We start from the raw sequence: 24,563 nt of genomic DNA on the forward strand, positions 1-24,563 counted from the left end.
ACGGGTTATTCAGCTAAAAAGTCCACCTAACATAACTCGTGAACAGTTTAAGATACTGGCATTCTGTATTCACTTTCGTTAATGGCAAGGAGCTCATAGTTCAACATGCAGTGCGTTCATAGGATTTTGACAAAATTTATCGTCACACACGTTTCCATGTCAGAACTGCTGATGATAACTATCAAGCTTACACTCGTAGTTACTGGGACGTCGCACAGCTCGCAGCACACGATAATCTGTCTCGAGAGCGTTGCCCATCACCCCTGTTACACGTTCCACTCATGTGTAATGGGGGTTGCGTATGTTGCAAAGGACATCTCCGTCTCAGGTTCGAATAATGCACGCCTCTAGTATCCAAGTAGGTGAACATCCTATCTACAGTTATTCACAAATGATGCATTGTTATTCACCTAAGATGTCCACCCCAAATAAGTCGTGAACAGTTTAAGATACTGACATTCTGTTTCCACTTTAGTTAACGGTATTAAGGGGTTCATAGTTGAACATGCAGTACTTTTCCAGGCTTTTGACAAAATGTAATGGCTCACACGTTTTCATAAGAGAACGTTATTTCACGCAATAACTGCCAATTATATACTATCAAGTTTACAGTCGTAGTTATTGGTACGTCGCACAACTTGCGCTACAGGAGGATCGGTCTCGGGATTCTCGCGAGGGTCTCGAGCGAGAGCGTTGCCCGTCACTACTTTACATATTGCTGAGCATTTTGTGTGCAGTTTTTGTCGTGCGCCCCATAACCTAAATGATCGCTTGACTTTCTACTCTTCACTAGTTTCAATTTTTAACAACAGGAAAACAATCCTGTGTCTGTCTTGTTATTTCCGTGACACGTGATTTACATTTCGATATTAATCGATACAGATCTTATTCCCCTTGCTATTCCCATTGTAAATATCGATTGAAATCAGCAAGCAGCAATCGATCGGCTATTTCTCTTCAACGATCGGAACGGTCGAAAGATTTATGCATCATATTTTGAGTATTTCTGACGATTTTGCCGAAATATGTTGTTTTCGCCAGTAAAATAGCACATTTTCTCAGAATTCGCACAAAAATCGCACATTCATACTAATTCGCATTTTGTCGCACTTCTATTTATGCATAAAAATGATTTTATTCCACATTAGAATTACCGTAGGCTTAGATTCAGTACAAGATTAAAAAATTCGCATTTATCGCAAATGCGATTTTTTCAGGTCCTTAGTAATAATACACTGACTGACAGAGCAAATGCAACACCAAGAAGGAGTGGTTCGAAAGGGATGAAAGTTGGGGAAAAAACAGAGATGGCACGGACGAATAATTGATGTTTATTTCAAACCGATATGCAGGTTACACAATGTGCACGGCATCGACTCAGTAGGATGTAGGACCACCGCGAGCGGCGATGCACGCAGAAACACGTCGAGGTACAGAGTCAATAAGAGTGCGGATGGTGTCCTGAGGGATGGTTCTCCATTCTCTGTCAACCATTTGCCACAGTTGGTTGTCCGTACGAGGCTGGGGCAGAGTTTGCAAACGGCGTCCAATGAGATCCCACACGTGTTCGATTGGTGAGAGATCCGGAGAGTACGCTGGCCACGGAAGCATCTGTACACCTCGTAGAGCCTGTTGGGGATGCGAGCAGTGTGTGGGCGGGCATTATCCTGCTGAAACAGAGCATTGGGCAGCCCCTGAAGGTACGGGAGTGCCACCGGCCGCAGCACATGCTGCACGTAGCGGTGGGCATTTAACGTGCCTTGAATACGCACTAGAGGTGACGTGGAATCATACGCAATAGCGCCCCAAACCATGATGCCGCGTTGTCTAGCGGTAGGGCGCTCCACAGTTACTGCCGGATTTGACCTTTCTCCACGCTGACGCCACACTCGTCTGCGGTGACTATCACTGACAGAACAGAAGCGTGACTCATCGGAGAACACGACGTTCCGCCATTCCCTCATCCAAGTCGCTCTAGCCCGGCACCATGCCAGGCGTGCACGTCTATGCTGTGGAGTCAATGGTAGTCTTCTGAGCGGACGCCGGGAGTGCAGGCCTCCTTCAACCAATCGACGGGAAATTGTTCTGGTCGATATTGGAACAGCCAGGGTGTCTTGCACATGCTGAAGAATGGCGGTTGACGTGGCGTGCGGGGCTGCCACCGCTTGGCGGCGGATGCGCCGATCCTCGCGTGCTGACGTCACTCGGGCTGCGCCTGGACCCCTCGCACGTGCCACATGTCCCTGCGCCAACCATCTTCGCCACAGGCGCTGCACCGTGGACACATCCCTATGGGTATCGGCTGCGATTTGACGAAGCGACCAACCTGCCCTTCTCAGCCCGATCACCATACCCCTTGTAAAGTCGTCTGTCTGCTGGAAATGCCTCCGTTGATGGCGGCCTGGCATTCTTAGCTATACACGTGTCCTGTGGCACATGACAACACGTTCTACAATGACTGTCGGCTGAGAAATCACGGTACGAAGTGGGCCATTCGCCAACGCCGTGTCCCATTTATCGTTCGCTACGTGCGCAGCACAGCGGCGCATTTCACATCATGAGCATACCTCAGTGACGTCAGTCTACCCTGCAATTGGCATAAAGTTCTGACCACTCCTTCTTGGTGTTGCATTTGCTCTGTCAGTCAGTGTATAATGGTAAATCAATACATGTAGAATGTACAGCATAACAATCTATACACAGTGGTCGGAAACAACGTAAACTGGGTATATGACCGTTAGAGGGTTGATCATACTGATAAATAATTTGAAAAAATAATTCGTTGTCTCTCGCTGTTGTAATTTTATCAGCTGCTGAAGTTAGCCAGACAGATCACTGTGCAAGTGAATTCAAATGGGCTTTGTGAGGCGATGTTGCTAAATCTGCACGAGAGCCATGCCGAGAAATCCCCAACAAACACAAACAGACCTTGGATATCAGCGGGTGTCATCGTAGCGTTCTTACTAGGATGCAGTCCTGTCATCTGGGATGTCCATGTTCAAATCCCTCCCTTCAATTGGTTCTTTCAAGCCAGTCTTAAATCATGTACAGGTTTAGCAACACCGCTCTTGTTGTTGTTGTTATTCATTTTGGAGACTGTAGCCCTAGGTTAGAATATTGCTGTATATATTAATAGCAACATATCAAACATAATGGGTGATTCGATTTTTGTTCTAGGTTCAGACATCTTTGCGGGAGTCCACCTCAAGAGAACCTCAGCCTGATAGTGTGTGGGTCCTAGTTGATTCAGAAGGGGAAGAGGATGAAGATGTCAGCAAATCATGTTGGTCGATCTTGAAGGAGAACGATCTTGTTTCTTTGCTCAACCAGATTCCACTTGACTGCATGTTTCGACATGTCTTGCTTGTTGAACGCCGCGATGAGAGGCAGGTCATAAGTCAGTTATATAAATTACTGTATGATGAAATGGTCCTGTTACCAAATAGTGTTTAAGGAATGATACCTATGAGTTACATGTTGGAATCTAGACATGGGATATTTGGGTTTATGCTATATAAACTGTTAGAAAATTTACTGTTTCTCAGAGTCATGACTCATCTTCCTCAGAAATAAATGATGACTGTTCTGATAATGCTAATAGGTTTGAATTAAATTTCTTTATTGCTTCACTGTTTAGAAGGCAGCTTCATTCGTCACTGGAAGGGTGATTACCTTGCCACTGCATGATGTTCATGTTGCCATATTTAAGTCTGATGTTTCCTTGGCAGTGAGTTAGGTAGATAGATGTTAAGTTCTGTGGCTTAGTGGTCAGCGTCATGGCCTTTAGGTCCTGGGTTCAATTCCCAGTCAGTTTAATTGTGAGAGATTTACTTCTTTGGCTTGAGGACTAGATATTCATGCTGCTCATACAGCTTACACAACACTAACCTCTCCTTAATTAATATGCAGTTTCCTGTACACAGCAGATGCTGCCCAATCTCATTAGGGGTTGCCTTACAGGGGCTGCACCAGGTTAGTAATGTCTAAACTACGTTTTATCATTAAAGACAAATAGATAATCATCGAGCTGCACCACCTCGGGATGAGGACACAAGTTTTTTAAATATCATATATCATGTCATATATCATATCATATCATATATCATATCATATCATATATCATATCATATCTCATATATCTTATCTCATATCATATCTCATATCATATATCATGTATCATATCTCATCATATATCATATCATATCATATCTCATATATCATATCATATCATATCATATCATATCATATCATATCATATCATATCATATCATATCATATCATATCATATCATATCATATCATATCATATATCATATCATATCTCATATCTCATATCATATCATTCACTTGTTCTCTCTGGCCAGTCATATCTGGTGCTTTAATACCAGACTGTCTCAGGTCTTCATGTAAGCCATCACTCCATATTTTTCTTGGTCTGCTCATAGATTTCTTTTTATAGGGGACAAAATCCAGCAGCTTCACAGGTCATCTTTTATGTGCTTATTCATGAGACATGCCCAACCCACATGAGACATTAACTTCTCATGTAGATTATAATGTTTGGATCTTTATACGTTTCATCTAACTTATGATTGTACCCTATCTGCCACTCCCCAGTCATTGTGTTCTTTGACAATCTGAAGACCTTTCACAAAACTTTCCTTTAAAATATGAGGAGACTGTTGTAATCTTCTTTCTGGATACTCCAGGTCTTGTATCCATATTAGGCAATGCAGGATTAATGTTTTGTGCAACTTGAGTTTGAGCTGTCTTGTTGGACTGTTCAACTTCAGAAGTTTACTGAGGCTATAGTAATAGCAATTCCCAACTTGGATCCTTGCCTTTATGTCTGTTTAACATGAAGCTTGTTTCTTGGAAACTGCTTCCAAGTTTTGAACTTGCAGACTATTGGAGGATCAGCCTCCATCTGACAACATCTGGAGTTGTATCCCTGAAAGAGATAAACACGAATACATTAATACTGTTTGACATATCAGAAAGGGAAGATTTCATGAAGTAATAAATTCAAGAGCAATGACAGGCAGGCAAAGAACGTAAAATACTTTGTTGTGGGACTAAGTAGAGAGCAATGTGTACTGTATGAAGAAAAGTTGCAAAGTATAGAAGGGTGTTTCTTCACTTGTAAAAACATTTTCATTCAGTCTTTTCATTGTTTATTAGTTGAATAAACTTGTTATATTCTATTTATATTGAACTCTGTTTATTCATCTCACTTGTTACTAAGTATATGATGACTTCTGTGGAAATAATGGCAGCATGAATTACTGTGTCTTATGAAATGGTATGTGGTTAGCCATCTGGTGATGACCTGTACTGTCGTCAGTAACCCTTCGGCATTATTGGAACATCGACATTTAAGGGTGTTTCAATGCTGTAACTCTGTATCTGTAGCTTCTGGTAGATTACAGAACTCCTATGAACTAAAACCCAAAGATACCGTAGTTAATTTGTGCTGCACTCTACAAACAACATTTCATACTTAAAGTAGCCTGATAAGTCGACGCCGATGGATCGGCGCGCTGAGTGTCTGAGGGTTAAATGCTATAACTTACTTTCCCTCTTATCTGAGTCTCCATCGTCCATTTTGGCATCCTTCCCTCCTCCATCCTCTTAACATGTCCAAAACATCTAAGTTTATCCCTCTCCATTCTGTTCTTAAGATTTTTCCACTCCAGTTTCCTTCCTGATGTCCTCATGTCTTACTTTTTCCTTTCTTGTCTTTCCTGTCACACTACGGGTACTTAAAAATCTAATTTCACTGGCCTGGATTTTATTCTCCTGTCTTTTTTGTTGATGTCCAGGTCTCCACTGCATGGTATTGTGCAGTAGTATATCCTATACATCATCTCATTGGCATTTCTTCCACCACATCAGGTTTCTCACATTCTGGTAGAATGCATTTCCCTGATGAATCCATGTCCAGCCCTGTGTCTTGTATTAGTTTGCTTCCCAAGTATTTGAAGCTCTCCTTAATTTCAAGGTTTTGCCCCTTTATTTTTATAATACCTTTACCTTTCTCTTCTAGTCAGTACCATTGCCTTACTCTTTTTCATGCTGATGTTTATTCCATAATTTTCAATAATCTCACTCAGTATGTTGAGTTGCCCTTTTACTTCCTCCCTGTTTGCTCCCCACAGCACAATATCATCTGCAAACAACATTAGCTTCAGCTCCCTGCCCTCATATTTTACCTTTGTCTCCTTCACAGTTCTGTCCTTAACCATTATCAATAACAGTGATGAATACAGAGACTGCAAAGAGGCCTAGGGGACGGCCTAGAATGAAATGGAGGACCTCAATCACTACTGATCTGCATTTAGGGCAGTCGCCCAGGTGGCAGATTCCCTATCTGTTGTTTTCCTAGCCTTTTCTTAAATGATTGCAAAGAAATTGGAAATTTATTGAACATCTCCCTTGGTAAGTTATTCCAATCCCTAACTCCCCTTCCTATAAACGAATATTTGCCCCTATTTGTCCTCTTGAATTCCAACTTTATCTTCATATTGTGATCTTTCCTACTTTTAAAGACACCATCCAAACTTATTCGTCTATTGATGTCCTCCCACGCCATCTCTCCACTGACAGCTTGGAACATACCACTTATGATACAAATTCTTATAATTTTGTTAATTACCACCTATTCAGTACAATAAAAACATAGTACAAACTTACATATTTAATAAGATGTTTATATGGTACATGTTTCGCTCCTTTTTCGTGAGCAGCATCAGCCAACTATCATTCACTTAAGGTTATATAAGATCATGAAACAGTTCTTTTGGATCAAGATTATTCCTATAAAACTAATTGACAAATCGTATAACATTTTAGAAGTCACACAACAATAAAATTATGTCTTTAAGTTAAAACTTTTTATCTAAAATCTATCTAAGTCTAACATTTTATTGACGAAACTCATCTGGTGAACATCTTTTAAATTGTTTAAAAAATAAAAAATAAAAAACTTTTGAGATCTGGCTAATTGTATTGATTCATGTAGCTTAACTTGTATGATTGTCGTTAAAACCTCGTAAACTATATTGACAATTTTCTGCAGTTGATAATTGTCTATGTTATGGACATTTGACTTGTTCTCATTGCTGGAGTAACATTTATACATTAATTTTATATTGTCAATAGGCCACTAATCTTATACCAGATAAAAATAAGAAATCCAAATTTGCAACTTTTACATTTACTAACCCAGCTATATACCAAATCACTAATACCATCAAAAAACGAGATATTAACATTGCCTTCAAAACCCAAAACACGAACCGAAATATTTTCTTCAACCACAATAAAGTTAATATAAATAGTAATCAATATCAAGGATCTGGAATATATAGGCTCGCGTGCACAGAATGCAATTTTTCGTACGTTGGCCAAACTGGCCGAAGCTTTACGATAAGATATCTCGAACATGTAAATGCAGCCAAACACAAGAAACATTCTGCAATGGGTGCACACATGCTAGAAACTGGACACAGTTTTACAACTATTGAAAGGGATTTAAAAATTTTAAGAAGAGTAGAAAAAGGAAAAGAAATGACGGAATTGGAAAACATATACATTCATTTAGATCAACAATACAACAAAAATAAAAACCTAAATGACGAAATTGAAATAAAGTACCCCATCTTAGTACAATTACCGGAACTAATACAAATGCTTAAATCAGATATAAATAAATTCTATAAACATTTTAAATCGACAAAAGTTAATGGCTTATTGACACAAACAAACTCAACTCCTCCCCTTACTTCTCCTAGACAATCCCCTCTACAATCTACTGGAGCTATCAACGCACCGCCTACCTTAACTTCCCCTTCCCACTCCCCGTCAAAACGTAAACTCATCCACACTCACTCATATAATACAAGAAGTGCAAACAGAACAACAAGTAGTTCTCAAGAGGCTAGGAGTAACACCAAACAATCACGCAGCAGAAAGAAAAGTAAGTGACAATTCTTCCAATAAGAAGTTATACAGAATTTTAATCAAAACCATAAACATATAATTTTTTTATCTTTCATTACAGATATACCAACAAAGCCATTATGGAACGGACGAGAACATTTTAAATCCAATATCACATTAGAAAGTGTTTCATCAACAAGTTTGTTCACGAACAATATTATCCTATTGACAATATAAAATTAATGTATAAATGTTACTCCAGCAACGAGAACAAGTCAAATGTCCATAACATAGACAATTATCAACTGCAGAAAATTGTCAGTATAGTTTACGAAGTTTTAACGACAATCATACAAGTTAAGCTACATGAATCAATACAATTAGCCAGATCTCAAAAGTTTTTTATTTTTTATTTTTTAAACAATTTAAAAGATGTTCACCAGATGAGTTTCATCAATAAAATGTTAGACTTAGATAGATTTTAGACAAAAAGTTTTAACTTAAAGACATAATTTTATTGTTGTGTGACTTTTAAAATGTTATAAGATTTGTCAATTAGTTTTATAGGAATAATCTTGATCCAAAAGAATTGTTTCATGATCTTATATAACCTTAAGTGAATGATAGTTGGCTGATGATGCTCACGAAAAAGGAGCGAAACATGTACCATATAAACATCTTAATAAATATGTAAGTTTGTACTATGTTTTTATTGTATTGAATAGGTGGTAATTAACAAAATTATAAGAATTTGTATCACAAGTAGATCTTCAGTACAGACAAAGAAGATGAAATTTATAACCTGCAACATACCACTTAGTCGAGCAGCTCGTCTCCTTTCACCCAAGCCTTCCCAGCCCAAACTTTGCAACATTTTTGTAATGCTACTCTTTTGTCGGAAATCACCCAGAACAAATCGAGCTGCTTTTCTTTGGATTTTTTCCAGTTCCTGAATCAAGTAATCCTGGTAAGGGTCCCATACACTGCAACCATACTCTAGTTGGGGTCTCACCAGTGACAAATATGCTCTCTCCTTTACATCCTTACTACATACCCTAAATACTCTCATAACCATGTGCAGAGATATGTACTCTTTATTTACAGTCATATTTATGTGATTACCCCAATGAAGATCTTTCCTTATATTAATACCTAGGTATTTACAATGATCTCCAAAGGGAACTTTCACCCCATCAACGCAGTAATTAAAACTGAGGACTTTTCCTATTTGTGAAACTCACAACCAACGTGACTTTTATCCCCGTTTATCATCATACCATTGCCTACTGTCCATCTCACATTATCGAGGTCATTATACAGTTGCTCACAATCTTGTAACGTATTTATTACTCTGTACAGAATAACATCATCTGCGAAAAGCCTTATCTCTGATTCCACTTCTTTACACATATCATTGATAAATATGAAAACATAAAGGTCCAATAATACTGCCTTGAGGAATTCCCCTCTTAATTTTTACAGGGACAGATAAGAAGAAGTAGTAGTTGCAGCAGCAGCAGGAGTAGTAGTAGTAGTAGTAGTAGTAGTAGTCGTAGTAACAGCAAACTTGCTTGTTATTGTCACTTTCATTTCAAAACCACTCTGTCCTCCCCATATATGTCATATTTTTTACTAAAATAAGTACATAAAAGCCTTTTTTTTTTTCTTTTATTATAATTGTTTTAGCCGTTCTCCATTTTTCACGTGTTTTGTGCTAGTAATGCCAAGTGATTTTGTTTGTGTTTGGTTATGTGGCATTTCCTTTCCCTGGGAATGTTTTATGGTTAAATGAAGTTTGAAGGTAATGGGTTTTTAGCAGTAAGTTGTCAAAATGGAGAGGACCAAATAATGTTAGGAATATGGCTGGTTTTCTGTTGGTCGGCATTGCCACACTCTTCACCTCTCCCGAATATTCCCACTTTAGTGGTTCCAGCCCCATCGTTGCCGGTAGTAATTCTGAGCAGTCGGTGACTCTGTTAACATGACTGTGAAAGCGTTAATTCTGCAAAGGACAGGTGTTGGATAATCTCTTTTGGCAGAATCTGTGTCATTTCTACGGTGAAGTGTGAATTCAGTTAAATATGCCATATTTTCTTGCTTTCAGGGGAAAACTTAATTCAGTGAATTCTATTTCCTTATACTGTATGTCAAATAGTTTGCTGTGTTCCATGGAAGTTAATATTCACCAAATTCCTTTTTGTAGAAATCAAAAGTATCTTCTAAGCAATTTTTGGACAATATTTTTCTTTCCATCATTTTTCCAAGTTTTTAGGTCATATTATCTTTAGGGTTTATGTGGATGCATATTTCCAGAGTTTTTTAGGTCATAATAGTGATTTATCTTCCTTCCAGGGACATCTATGACATCACAAGAGTTACCGAGAACCATGTACTGCGCCTATTTGCTTTCTCTACTGTGTTAGTGCGGTTACTGAGACAAGGACTCCGAACGTACGACACTCCTAGATACCGTCAGTTTGCTAAGCGGTTAGGACGTCTCATCCGGCATACTGTCCAATATGCCTCTGATCAGTGGGAGTGTTTTAGGTAACTTTAATAATGCATTATCAATTGATATAATACACAGTAAATTTTCATTTCACATACTTTCTGTGTAGTTGTAGTGATAAATTTAATCAACATTGAGACAAGAGAGAGTTGATATATTATTTGTCCATAAAACAACTCAGACCGGGCGAGTTGGCTGTGCGGTTAGGGGTGCACAGCTGTGAGCGTGCATCCGGGAGATAGTGGGTTCGAACCCCACTGTCGGCAGCCCTGAATATGGTTTTCGGTGGTTTCCCATTTTCACACCAGGCAAATGCTGGGGCTGTACCTTAATTAAGGCCACAGCCGCTTCCTTCCCAGTCGTAGCACTTTTCTATCCCATCGTCGCCATAAGACCTATCTTGTGTTGGTGCGACGTAAGGCAAAATAACAACAACAACAAAACAAGTCAGACCATGCTGATCAAGAAATTATCACAAATGTTACACAGTACAGCATCATTATAATGAACTCACATTGACTTTATGTTATTATGTTTGCTTGTTATGATGAAATATTGTTTAACTGAACTCGTGGGGACTGTGTTGTTATTTTCGTTCCAGTGAGATTTTGTAATACTAATTATTATTGATGAAATGTATTAGTAATTTATAATTTAATGCACCTTATCTTTATCCATTAATCAAATGCCTAAGGTATGCTGTGTGTGAAAGTGCTCTATACCTATACCGTCAAACGGGGTGATTTCGGACGGTTTTGAGGTTATTTTCGTCTTAACTCACGAAGGGGATCTTAAATTGTATTGTTTATCATCCTAATAATGGGGAATATATCCAATTAATGCAATACCCAACAAATGAAAAATATATGCCAACACAGGTTTTCCTGATGAAACAAAACGTAGTGTCCGAATTCACCCCGTACTTCGGGGTGATTTCGGACGCATATGCATTTTAAACCGCTGTCCGAAGTTTCAAAGCGTATTCGGTGATTTCGGACATAAATAGTCCATTATTCAATTCCTCGTTCTTTTTTCTTTAGTTTTGTGATATTTAAAGTGTTCGGAGGGTGTCCAAAATATGACTAACTGGTTAAAATCATTGTAATGATAAATGTAATGCGTTACTGATCGATCTTTTCTTTTCTGGCAAGGTAAATGTAAAAGTTTTCCGATCTAAATTGAAATATTAATAGTTATAAACTGTACAGAGATCCTACTGAGAAATCTTAATTTTTCTTACAAAAGATACAAATATCAGAGCAAAAAATTCGATACAATGAACATGTAGTTGCCACGGCCTATAAATCTAAAATACGTTTTCTTTGAAAATAAACATTCATCTCTTCTCAACTTCGACTGGAAGTATTTTCGAAATTTGTTCTTTAGCTATTATATCCTCAGCAGGGATGTTGGGGAAGAAAAACACTTTTCTGCTCTTTTTATATGGGCGCAAGATTTGACATCCACATCCCTTGAACGAATTTTTCAGGCCAGGCCAAAATACTGCCTGTATGTTCTTTGTTCCCCAACTTGTATTTATAATCTGCAACAAGGAAAGCCTCTTCTTGCACCACCAGAACGTCATTACATTCATTGTGTGCTTCATCGCATTCATTTTCACTTCTGCTGCCAGCGCCATAAATTGTTTCTGCACTGCTTTCATCTCGATGGAAGTCACGGCCAAAAATCGGCTTCCCAGGTAGAACATTTCATTTGCGGCGGCGGCAGGAAGTAGCAGGTTGTGTTGGGTATTTGGTTGGAGCATGGCCGGAGGGTGACGAGCTTCCATGAGCATTTCCTTCTTCCTCATTTAGCATAGGTTGTCTTCCCATTTTAGGATGTACATTCCGCACTTTATTTTGTAGGGTGGACCAAGGCATAGGCCTATCCTGGAAATCAATAATGCTTTCCTATAAGGCAACTTGCCACGTTTAATATCACGTACGGCTTTTTCTAATAATTTTGGTTCGTAATTACCCCTCAAAGCAGCTTCTTTCTGCCTCTGATAATTTCTAGGCTTTGTCCGAAATCACCCAGACTGCTTCCAATTTTCAGTCAAATATGCGTAAAACACTATTTTTCACTAAATTACACCAAAATTCCACAGCAATCGTTTATAAACACTTCAGTCAGTTGAGCTCACTGAAAATCATGGTTATAATGCATTCCTTCCGACCGCAACAATCGAAAGTATTAACTTAATGATAATGCATGAACTTTCAACATTGCCAGTACACACGGAAAATTTTCCAAAGTATGATGTCGATTCGTAATAAAAAGCATAGGACGCGAGAAATATAACCTCAAGATTAAACTAAAATGCGCGCGGAAGTGCAAAGCACCGGCTGCTCGTTGCTATGCAACAAAATACGGCAAATCTACCATACTGTCCGAAACCACCTCTGTGTCCGAAATCGCCCCGTTTGACGGTACCTTAAATGCATATCAATAGTGCATGATTGATATTGGACTACATATCAAGTATAGTTTAGTTTTCACAGTGGTAGATCCAATCTTCATGTTGCTTCCCACTTTTCATTGCTCCTCACTGTATCATATTACTTTGGGAACTATGCTCATCAAACGCTATCTCTTTCACTGACATGTGTTGCCTTTACACCTCCCTTAACACTTGAACTGTCACTGACACTACATTGCATGGTTCTAACAGCCTATCCTGGAGCTGTTTAGGTGGCCAAATACTATTGTAGTGCTAAAAGTAAATACAGCCATAGTATGCTATCCAGTTTCGGTTTATGTTAGAAGTCACTCTTTCCTTGAATTGACATCTGTAATGTAGGCCCCCTATTCAATGAAAAGGTGATTTTGCTGTCCGTGAAATGTCACACTGTTGTTTCTTGATGTTTCACACCATTTAAGCATGTGATCTGGCACACGTTTTCTACATATGCATCATGATCACTGAATTTTTCAGAGCTATATTTGCACCTTTGCTCTATCCATTTCCACTCGATCTTTGCCATCTATGGTTATTAGGTGTGTTATGTTGTCCTTCCATCATCTGAAATAGTGTATCATGTTTTATATCTTACACAACATATTAAATTTTTAAAATCATCTGATTTTTTTTGCTAGTAATTTAATGTCACACTAACACATCAAAGGTTTTCAGTGATGCAAGGATGCGAAAGGGCTAGGATTTGAAGGTAGCAAATTTGGATGACTTTCATTAAGGTACAGCCCCAGCATTTGCTTGAGTTGAAAATGGGCAGCCACAAAAACCATCTTCATGGATGCCAACGGTGAGATTTAAACCCACTTTCTCCCGAATGCAAGCTCTCAGCTATGTGACCCTAACTGTGTGGCCAACTCGCTTGGTTGAAATCACCTATATCTATTTTGTCATTAAGTTTTCTTTTTGCATAGCTCATATCACAAATCTGGTTCTGCATGTTCTGCCAGAATTCATGGAGTAGTTGTCCATACTTACTCCCACAAAAAGTAAGAAATTAAGAATTTTAAGGTGATATATAAAAAGTAAACACTAACCATGTAGTGCAGGGGTCTTCAATTATTGTTCTCTCATGTCCGTATTGATGGTAATATTGCAATAAATGGGGTTTTGGGTCCAAATATTTGGTTTAATAAAACAGGTGCTGGTCTTGCTTCTGGTGATTGGTTACTCCATGTAATAATTATGGAAAAGAAGTAAATGTGGTGTATTAGAATCAGTTAGCACTGTGTTTTCCTGAATTTTAAACTTTTCAACCAGTGGTGTGTTTACATGTAATACATTCACATACAAACATTTTATTACAGACTGTGAATCTCATTTTTGAATCCGTATTGACGGTTGAACTTCTTACAAAATTGTACAAAACTATTTTAATCCTTTTAGTCAATACTATATATTTTAACGTCCAGTTAAGACTAAAGTTCACACATAAATAGGCTTTTTTTTTTTTGCTAGGGGCTTTACGTCGCACCGACACAGATAGGTCTTATGGCGACTAGACATGTTTTGACCCGGCTTTGGGTCATCCTCAGTAAGATGTGTATGATGCATTAAAAAACATAGGAAACACACAAAATGAAATGTCAGTTTAAAAGTTTAAAAAAAAAAAAATGATTAAAGTTTAAAAACTGTGAAATGTTGATCGTTAAAACAGTCTTGAGCAAGTCTTTCTGTTTCAGTGCTTTTTGTTGTCCTTTGGTGTGGCTCAGCTGGTATCTGTATACTGTTGGCTTTGTTTTTGTGTTCTGACCTGGGCTGTTATACAAAGCATTATTGAAGTTGAACTGTCTGATTTTAGTCTGTGAAATGGATAATACAAATTGAATTAATTGAAAAGTGGTGACTAACAGGAACAACATTTAGATTAAGTTATGAAGAATGAAAATGAACTTACGTTACGTGGCCCGCTTGTATCACCCGTGTTCTCTGATTATGGAGTCCAGCTCTTGACTGACTTGCTTCTGCAGTCGAGAAGCAGGAGTGTTGCTGCATAGTGATGGGACATTCGATTCATTTTACTGAATCGATTCATTTGATTCCGTTCACGTTACTGAATCGATACAGTGATCCGATTCACGGCTCATTGGTCACCGCTCCTACTGCATCTGTGTAGTATGTGCTGGTAAGACAGCAGCAACAGCATTCAGTGCTCGCAGCTGCCGCCTGGTCTTCATACTATGAACTCCTTTCTTAGAAAAAATGCTAGTTACTCTAATACATCGAAGGTTTCCGGTGACGCAGGGTGGGAAATGTTAGGAAGGTAGCAGCCATGGCCTGAATTAAGGTACAGTCCCAGCATTTCCTGGTGTGAAAATGGGGAAACTACGGAAAAACCATCTTAACGGCTGCCGACGGTGGGATTCGAGTCCACCATCCCCCGAATGCAAGCGCATAGCCACGCGATATTAACCGCACGACAACTCGCTCAGTCTTTTTTTAAAAGTAGTTTTCTATCAGCTGAGGATTTTTTTAAAATCGTCATATTTTGTATAGGCTACCCGAGATGTACAGTAGCCCGCTGGTTTTCTGATTCAACATTCTGTTATTGCGTCTGTCCACATATGATTGAAGTCTTGTGCAACGATGTGACATATGAACTGAGAGAATACTGAGCCGTTTTTCCCAATATAAAACAGGTACTTTTGAGTGGTCATGACTCATGAGCATGACTCATAGTCATAGGGCAGGCTAGAGTCGAGTTTAACTGTCAAATGTCAACTAAGTTATAATACTAAGATTCATTAAACTAATAAATAGTATAACTTAATAGCCTACCTACTTACTAGCTACTTCAGAATTATGTTGTGACTACCTTTTTAACACTGCAAATAAATCCATCTATTATTTAAACCTCCCTGTAAGAAGAGGACAGTGAATGCAAATGGGCATTATTTTCAAATGAGCTGAGCTCGAGAGTCCATTATAGCATACGATTCTTTCAGTCTAGCATGGCTCACTGTATGTCTCGCTGCAGCGGAAGCTCGGCTCTCCGCGTGTCCAGTGTGCCGATAAGGAGCCGTGTGTATCATGTGTCTCACTGAGCCGCGCTCGTTCACGATTCTTTCGATGTGCCATGATTCACTGTATGCCTCGCTGCAGCGGAAGCTCGGCTCTCCGCGTGTCCAGTGAGCCGATAAGGAGCCGTGTGTATCATGTCTCACTGAGCCGCGCTCGTTCACGATTCTTTTGATGTGCCATGATACAGTCTCGCTGCAGCGGAAGCTCGGCTCCCCGTCAACGTCCAGTGAGTGCGCCCCTCAGCACTGTCCGCTGGGAGTAAGCTGAATCGTGTGCCGTGAGCTCGCCTTTCCTGTGAATCGATTCACTCGGACACTTGAATGAATCGATACACTGCTTCGAATCATGCATTCAGTAGCCAACACTATTGCTGCAAGGAAGTGGAGTGGGTAAATGGGGTGGGGCTTGTGGGAGAAGGGAGTTTGTGGAATAATGGGGGCGGTGACTGAAACAGAGTGTAATAATTGTGAGTTCTTATGTTCCTGTTTTTTACTAAAGGCTGATTCCAGAGAATAGTCCACCCAAGTAGGAAAGAAGTTAAGTTGAAAATAAAACTGAACAATCTGTTTTTATGATAGATAAAACATGAAATTTTATTAAATGTATTCATTTATTGATGTCTTTCAGTTTTTAATTGTGTGGTTAGTTGAACCTTTATGTGCAGTCTAAATTAATTTGATATTGTTTCATGTCCACCCCGTGGTAGCTCCTTTAGGTATTTCCAGGAAGGGGCTGGTGACTCAGACGACCTGGAATCTCCCAGTCGGCCTGTGGGATGGGGCCGGCCTTCCCGTGTATTGTTCTCGGTGGCCAGCTTACCTGTGAGTTTCTTTGAGATTCAACAGGAATGTTCTGCCTCCAGTGACATCGTGAAATTTCTCAATCAAATTACGTGAGCTATAAAAAGGTAGATGAGCCCCGGAGAGTCAGTCAGAGTTGGACTCCGTGTGGGAGTCAGTGTTAGAGTGAGCGATAGTTGGGCTCCGAGGTGGAGCCAGTGTGACACTCAGTGAGTTGGGGTTCGATGGCTGGGCTGAGGGCGACAGAGGTGTTGGCTGTCACTAGTGTCCCACCGAGGTCTGAACCAGGAACTGTTGTTGTGGTGTCGGAGTGTCCAGTGAGTAGCTGCATGGGAGATGGTGTATGGGACAGAAGACTGTGTACTGCCTTAGAGTACTGTGTGTGTGCGTGCGTGTGTGTGTGTGCACACTTTTGTGGATTGAGGACCGCCGTGAATCAGCGATTGATGCATTTATTGTGAGTGTGAGGATAATTGGACGTGTGTTAATATTCACTGTTGTGAGTATCGTCCTGCTGTTGGATACTAGTGAGCTGTTGCTGATTGTTTTTCACTTCATGTGACTGTGTGAAGTACCGGACTATCATTGGAGTCGAACTGACGAACGGTCGTCTTGGGTTGTATAGCCAGGGACACTGTGTTCAAATCCAGCTGTCTACACACAGCGGCTCTAGGAGGTCACTGGACTTGGGGGAAAGTGAAAGTAAGGATTATAGACGTTCCCAGGGAGCAACCGGCTGGGACTCCCGGATGTGTGTACAGAAGGGAGATTTGTAAATAGACTGGTAATTAGTGTGTGGTCATTCATAACTGGTTAGAATTGTTTGTGTTTAATTATGTGTGTGTGTGCATTTATTTGGCCATCCTGAAATAAATTAGAGTAACGAAACAGATGGAGTTTTATTCGTAACAGTATTAATCAATTCTTTTAGGAATTGCTGTTTATTATGATGGAAAGGTATCAAAATTATTATGGTAAATGTTAATTCTAATGCTCTTTCTCTTTGCAGTAAATTACTCATTTTGGTTATTAACAGTTTATATAAGGTGTAATATAAGGCGATGAATTTATTGCTGCAGGCCATGTAAACGCGACAAATCAGATATAAAAGTTTCTGTGGACGAAAAGTGCGTGGCTCAATTTGAATAAAATTTGGTATGCAAAGCCAATTCTGCACACCCTTTCAAGCTGCTATTTCATCCATTTAAAATTTCAAACGGATTCATACGAAGCTGAGAGTAAAATACGTCGCGTGTTTACGATGTTCTCGTGAACTTTCCCCATCGCCTCGTGTACAGGAATGCATTCTGTGATGCAATACGCTGCCCACAGGATTCAGTTGTGCATCACACGCACTTGTAAAGGACATATTTCAACTGAGGTGATTTTTATTAATGCTGCTTACTCACAAGGAACGTTGTAAACGGTATCGCGAGAAGAAAAATAATGAGGATTTTAAAAGAACAGAAAGGGAAAGGCATGCAAGGAGAAGGAAGATGACGCCTGCCAAGTTACGCGTACGCTGCCAACAGGTACAAGAATCTGTGAAGAAACACAGAGCTCAGAAGAAACTTCAGGGCTTATCAACAGTTACTTCCTGTACTACAAGTCCAATAACACAACAATCAACATCGATTACAGAGCCGAGTACGCCAACGTCTGCTTAAAAATGCAAACAAACATTGGGGAAAGCTGTAAAGCGTGTGGAGCAGGCTTTACCAGTGAGTCCGCAGAAGAAATGGGAAGTTGTTTCTGAGCTGAGTGCAAAATTTGGTTCAAGTTCATCTACCTCTAGCAAGCGTAGGAAGTCTTCACTTCTGAATCAAGAAGTTCTTGATTTTTCAATCGAGATGATAGCAGTTGGCCATCTTCTCAAGCAAGAGATTTTATCGCCATAAAGGACAGTTCTTGAGAAAAATTAAAACAACAGAAACGATTCATGTGCGTCAAGATGCAAAAACATTTGTTCCATAAATGAAAGTGATGGTGATGTTTATTTTGTAACCAATTTTCGCAAGTGCAACGATGGAGCTAAACTGTTTTGTGAAAACCACTGACGAAAGGCGAGTGCTTTTTAAGTGAAAGTGAAATCGAAAGATATTTCCGGTGCCTCATTTTACTCGTGGGAAATGGTATTTTGATGAGTCCATACCAGGAGCAGAATGTATGCCGGGCTGAGTGGCTCAGACGGTTGAGGTGCTGGCCTTCTGACCCGAATTTGGCAGGTTTAATCCTGGCTCAGTCCGGTGGTATTTGAAGGTGCTTAAATACGTCAGCCTCGTATCTGTAGATTTACTGGCACGTAAAAGAACTCTGGCGGGACTAAATTCCGGCACCTCCGCATCTCTGAAAACCGAAAAATTAGTCGGACGTAAAGACATTAACACTAGAAGCAGAATGAACAAAAATTGTTTTTTATTTTATATTTTTTTCTGATCAAGCCTTCATTTAAACTGTGGGCTACACAAGCTTTGAATGTTCGGTTATTTTAAAATATTTTAGCTCATATTAAATTCACTGTTATTAGTGTTAAACGTGTGACAATTCATAAAAACACTTTACTTTGTTAAGTAGGCCACATGTCAGTACTATTCTTTTTCTTCTTCTTCTTCTTCTTATTATTATTATTGGGAGGGAGGAAGCTTGTAGTTTTACCAATAATCTCACTATTATAAACAACAGAAACTCATTTTTTACGCGAAGTCCAAACCACCGGACGTGACTTTCACCTCGAAAATCATACATGCTAGATTCACAATTAAGTATTTATTTTCCACCTAGTCGATACAATGATTGTTTAAGGCAATTTTTAATGGTCAAAAGTGGTACATGTTTCGTATATTATCAACATCTTCAGCCACATAACACTGTTTAAATGAAAAATATATAAATTGACAAAGCATAAACCTGGATTATATCAAGGATATTTACTTCCATCATTAACTGAACTTTAATTACCGGTATTGTGGCGCAAACATAGTCTACATTGAGTACTTTGTTGGCCAGTTCTTTAGCCACTATTATTGCAACACCATTTATTCTTTTGTCTCTTCCTGACCACCACATTTTATATCCCCTCTCCAGCACCTTACTACCACTCCCTTTTTTTGTTTTCTTATTTCACTTAGTCCCGTTATCGATATGTTTCTCTCTTTCATTATCTGTATGATTTCGTGAATTCTTGCATCCTATTCTAAGGATACGACATTAATAGTCCTAATTCTTATATTTTTTTTGAACAGATTTGTCTATCATCAGAGCCACTTTGGCCGTCATACCTGACAGATCTGCACAAAGGCTTTGTCACTTTTGGTATTGGTTTTACATTCGATCTGAGGCTCGTTAGATTGTTGAAAGCGATATAATACGCTACTGTATGTACTGTATTAATAAAGTGCAGTACTATCGGGTGAGTTTGCTGTGCAGTTGTGTGCTTGCATCTGGGAGGTAGTGGGTTCGAACCCCACTGTTGGCAGCCCTGAAGGTGGTTTTCCGTGGTTTTCCATTTTCATACAAGACAAATACTGGGGCTGTACCTTAATTAAGGCCACGGCCACTGCTTCCTTCGCACTCCGAAGCCTTTCCTAGCCCATTGTCACCGCAAGGCCTATCTGTGTCGCTGCGACGCAAAGCAAGTTGTACAAAGGGCACTAGGAAAATTTTACAATGTGAGTGAATGCTTTAGTCTTTTTCAAAATAATTTTCACAACACTCAGTACACTTCTCCATACGTCGAAACCAGTCACTGAACCAACTCTGCCACTTTTCTTCGGTTACATTTTCACACTCTTGATCCCATGCTGCCAGAAGCTCCTCGTCGGATGAAAAACACCACCCTTTTAACTTCATCTTCACTTCTGGGAAGAGAGCAAAGTCACATGGGGCAAGATCAGGACTGTATGGAGGGTGATCAAGCACAGTCAACCCTGATTTGGCAAGAAAATCCATTGTTACATTAGCACGATGTGCTGGAGCATTGTCGTGATGCAAGAGCCAAGTGTTGAGCCGTGACCATGGACAGAGCTGCTTGAGAGCCTGGATGACATGAGGCAGACAAGTCTCACTGTACTACTTAGCAGTAACTGTCCTTTGTGTTTCTAGCACAACCCAAGTCAGGATGCTCCGTAGAGTGAAGAATACTGCATCCATCCCTTTCTTCACTGACCTTGACTCTAGCACAGTCACAGGAGTACTCTCATCTTCAAACCGCCACACCTTGTTCTGGGATTTTGTTGGGACATCGTAATAATAAAGCCAAGTTTCGTCACCTGTAACGATGCTATTGACCTTACGCGAAGTCCCATTTTCAAACTGTTTTAGCAATTTTCGGCACCATTTCACTCGATGTGCCCTTTGTTCCTCTGAAAGTGAATGGGGCACCCAAAGGGAACAAACCTTTCTAACATGGAAATGGTTGTGTAGAATTGAATGAATAGCTGGTGCAGGGATGTGGAGGGTCTCTTCTACCTGCCGATATGTTAACCGCCTCTCTTGCTGCAACATTTTCCTTGCAGCTTCCATGTTTTCCTCAGTCATTGATTCAGACGGTCGCCCAGAACGAGAATCGTCTTCAACCCCAAAATTTTCCCTCTGGAACTCTTTGTACCAGCAGAAAATTGTTGTCCGATGTGGACAGTCTTTCCCTAGCACAGGAGTCATTTCCTCCAGGCACTGGTCAACAGTTAATCCACGAGCAAATCTGTAGCGGATAATTGTGCGATATTCACCTTTATACCGCACTGACATCTTAACTTGCTTTCAGTCCCACTGCTTGGTAACAACTGGTGTGAAGGTCACATCTTGCTTTCTTCTAGACTGGTTTTCACCTCTCTTTTCATCCCTAACCATAACAGGGATGTCCAGCCAACCGTTTTTGCGTATTGCAAAACTTTCCTAGTGCCCTTTGTAAAAAAGAAAAAAGTGCAGTAATAATAATTTTTATTTATTTACACTGTTTACGCCCACATTGGAGCACCAAAATCAACCTTATACAATAAAATCTTTAAAAAATATGTACATCAAAAACTAAGTTCATTTTTAACACTTGATAATTTCTTCTCTTCCCAAAACTTCTCCATTCTAGATGATTTTGCAGCCCGTTCTTCTGCTGATATAACATATTGCTTACATTTTGATGTTTTAAGTGATAGTTTTGTATATTTGTTGTTTAGAATCTTCTCTTCTCTCTTTTCAATTTGTTTTGTAGTAATTTTCACTTCATCCAAATCCATTTGTATTTCTTTAAACCAAGTGTTTTTGTTTTACTATTCCAAAAAATTCTAAAAGCTGTTTTAGGAGTCTAAAATTTGGCAAACTGTATGTGTGTCCAAAAAATACAATCCTCTGTTTCTCATGATGTCAGTAATTGATTCACTTTCCTTCTAAATTACTGAATTGGGTAAAAGTCTGATGCTTGTTGTTTTAAGGGGCCTAACATCGAAGGTCATCGGCCCCGGGTAAAAGTCTCTACTGGCCATCAAATTATCAATAATTGTTCGGAGACATCTTCTATCCACTTTCTCCAGTTTGTCTGTTGTTGCTTGGGTATTTAGTTTGAATAATGTTTGATGACGGAGTTATAATGGTGAAATTTAGCATTCATTGAAAGAGACTGTTTTTTGTAACTCTGCCATGTAATTTGTTGTGCTCGTCTTAATTTTAGAGTTCTATTATCTATGGATGCTTTTTCATTAGCATTCCAAGTGACAATTTCAGCAAGATATTTACAACTTTAATTTTCTAAGTATAATTTAATATAGTGGAGTGTGAACTTTAAAGGATGGCATCATTTTTGTTTTCTCAAAAGATATTTTCAACCCAACCTTCACTGCTAATCTTCCTGGTTCCTCTACTTGAATTTTTGCTTCTTCTATACTATTTGTTAATAGCGCCAGATCATCAGCAAACGCAAGACAATTTAGTTGAATATTTCTTCCAGTCTTAACAGTCGGAGGACATACATTACTCCATACATGCATAATTTTTTCTAACACACAATTAAACATCTGTGGGGATAATTCATCTTCCTGTCCAAGACCAGTATGAATTTTAAATGGTTCAGAGATTTCATTTCTGAACCTAACTTTAGATTCTGTGTTTCTCAGAGTAACTGCAATAAGGTTAACAAGTTTCCAATGTTGACTAGATTCAGTAAGGATATGTACTATCCGCGCACTTTTTAGTGATAGATTTTTGTACTCGTTGGAGAAGTAAGAAGGGTTCCGTTAATACTGCCAACTGAATGGAAATGAAATCTGAATTGAATCGATAATATGATCGATCGATATGAATTTTATAAACCTTTATTATTTTAAGCAAAACAACTGTGTCACACACACAATATTTAATACTATATAACATTTCCCGTTGCGAAACGTGTTCCTAGCATGAATTCTATAGTTTGGCTTTGCTGTGTAAACAACAACAGTACGAGTACTTAAAGTGTACGCCAGATGGCGCACAGCGATGATAAGCGATTCTTAGTTTGTGTTTCAAAGGTTGCCAATACGAATCTCGAAGATAACCAAAGTCGACCGCTTCAGCACTAGGGTGTAAATCTATCACTAAAAAGTGCGCAGATAATAGTAATGATTCACTATGGATAGTATCATAAGCCTTTTGAAAATCAACAAAAGTGATCACTAATTTATTGCTCCTAATGCGTTGATGTTTTATGATCCATTTGAGGCTTATAATTTGATCTGGACATCTTCGTCCTGGACGAAAACCACGGTGATATTCACCCAATTCACTATCAAGCTGGTCATGGATTCTGGAATATAGGCCCTTAGAGAAAATTTTATAGGTGATATCTATCCCTGATAGTTACTAGGATCTGATCTGATCTGATCTGATCTATCACCTTTTTTAAATATTTTTTTATGGATTGGGTGTATAATTGCAACATTCCATTCTTCAGGTAATTTTTCTGTATTCCAAATGTCAATGAGATGTGTATGTAGATTTTGAATAGTCTGTATATTCACATTCTTCCAGAATTCTGCTACTAGTTGATTTTCTGCTGCTTTAATAAAAATTTTCAGTGAATAAATAGTTGCACTTACTTCATCGTAAACTGGTGGTATGACCTTCTCCAAAGGTGTTTTATTTCTGGGAAATAGATCAGATTCAAAATATTTTTCAGGTTCATCACTATTAAGTAATGTTTTTGAAGTATTCAGCCAAAATTATTGCATTGTCATAATCATTATGGGCCACCTTTCAGTTATCTTTCATCAGAAGAGTAGGAGGAATATAATTTTTTTGGTAATGATTAGATGTCCTATATTAGTCTCTTGTTTTATTTTGATTCAAAGCTTCATCAGTAGATTTAATGTTTCCTTCTGATTTCTTTAGCTGTTAAGCATCTAGCAAACTTCAGAGTCATCTACTGCAGCAATGTTCATTGACCTTACATAGATTGGGGGATTGACAAGGTGACTGTCTCTCGCTGTTCCAAACATAACATTCATCTGTCTACAGATAGACATAGGTACACGGCAAAGCTTCTCACACGTCTGCTTATCGTTACATTGGTAATGGGTCCCCTTTCTGCCCTTCAGTATAAGGCAGTTGTCAGCTGAGCTAACTCTCATCCCTTCCCTAGGGAGCATCACAACATTGCAGGACACAATGGCCTCTCAATAACTCTGTTAGGTTATCAGCCCAGAGGCTGGTTGGATCCTCAAATAGCATCATCAAAGGTTTTGCGGTTATAAGGAAACCCCAAAAACCAATGGTAGCACCAAAATGAGGCGTACTGGGCAAGATGAGGAGTGAGGTAGTTTGCCATTGCTTTCCCCCCGGGTCAGAAAGTACTA

The 24,563-nt window shown here is 39.2% G+C and overlaps 1 protein-coding gene across 1 annotated transcript in view; it reads left to right on the top strand.

Annotated features, from left to right (window-relative positions):
• Epg5 (ectopic P-granules autophagy protein 5) overlaps nt 1-24,563 on the top strand; it is a 540,178-nt gene that overhangs the window by 19,843 nt on the left and 495,772 nt on the right. Inside the window, exons 3-4 of the mRNA XM_067143866.2 lie at nt 3,178-3,386; nt 10,293-10,487. Coding sequence (XP_066999967.2) covers nt 3,178-3,386; nt 10,293-10,487 — 404 coding nt within the window. The remainder of the gene's footprint in view (nt 1-3,177; nt 3,387-10,292; nt 10,488-24,563) is intronic.

This window comes from Anabrus simplex, chromosome 3 (assembly GCF_040414725.1).
Source record: "Anabrus simplex isolate iqAnaSimp1 chromosome 3, ASM4041472v1, whole genome shotgun sequence".
In the NCBI taxonomy this organism is placed as follows: Eukaryota; Metazoa; Arthropoda; class Insecta; order Orthoptera; family Tettigoniidae; genus Anabrus; species Anabrus simplex.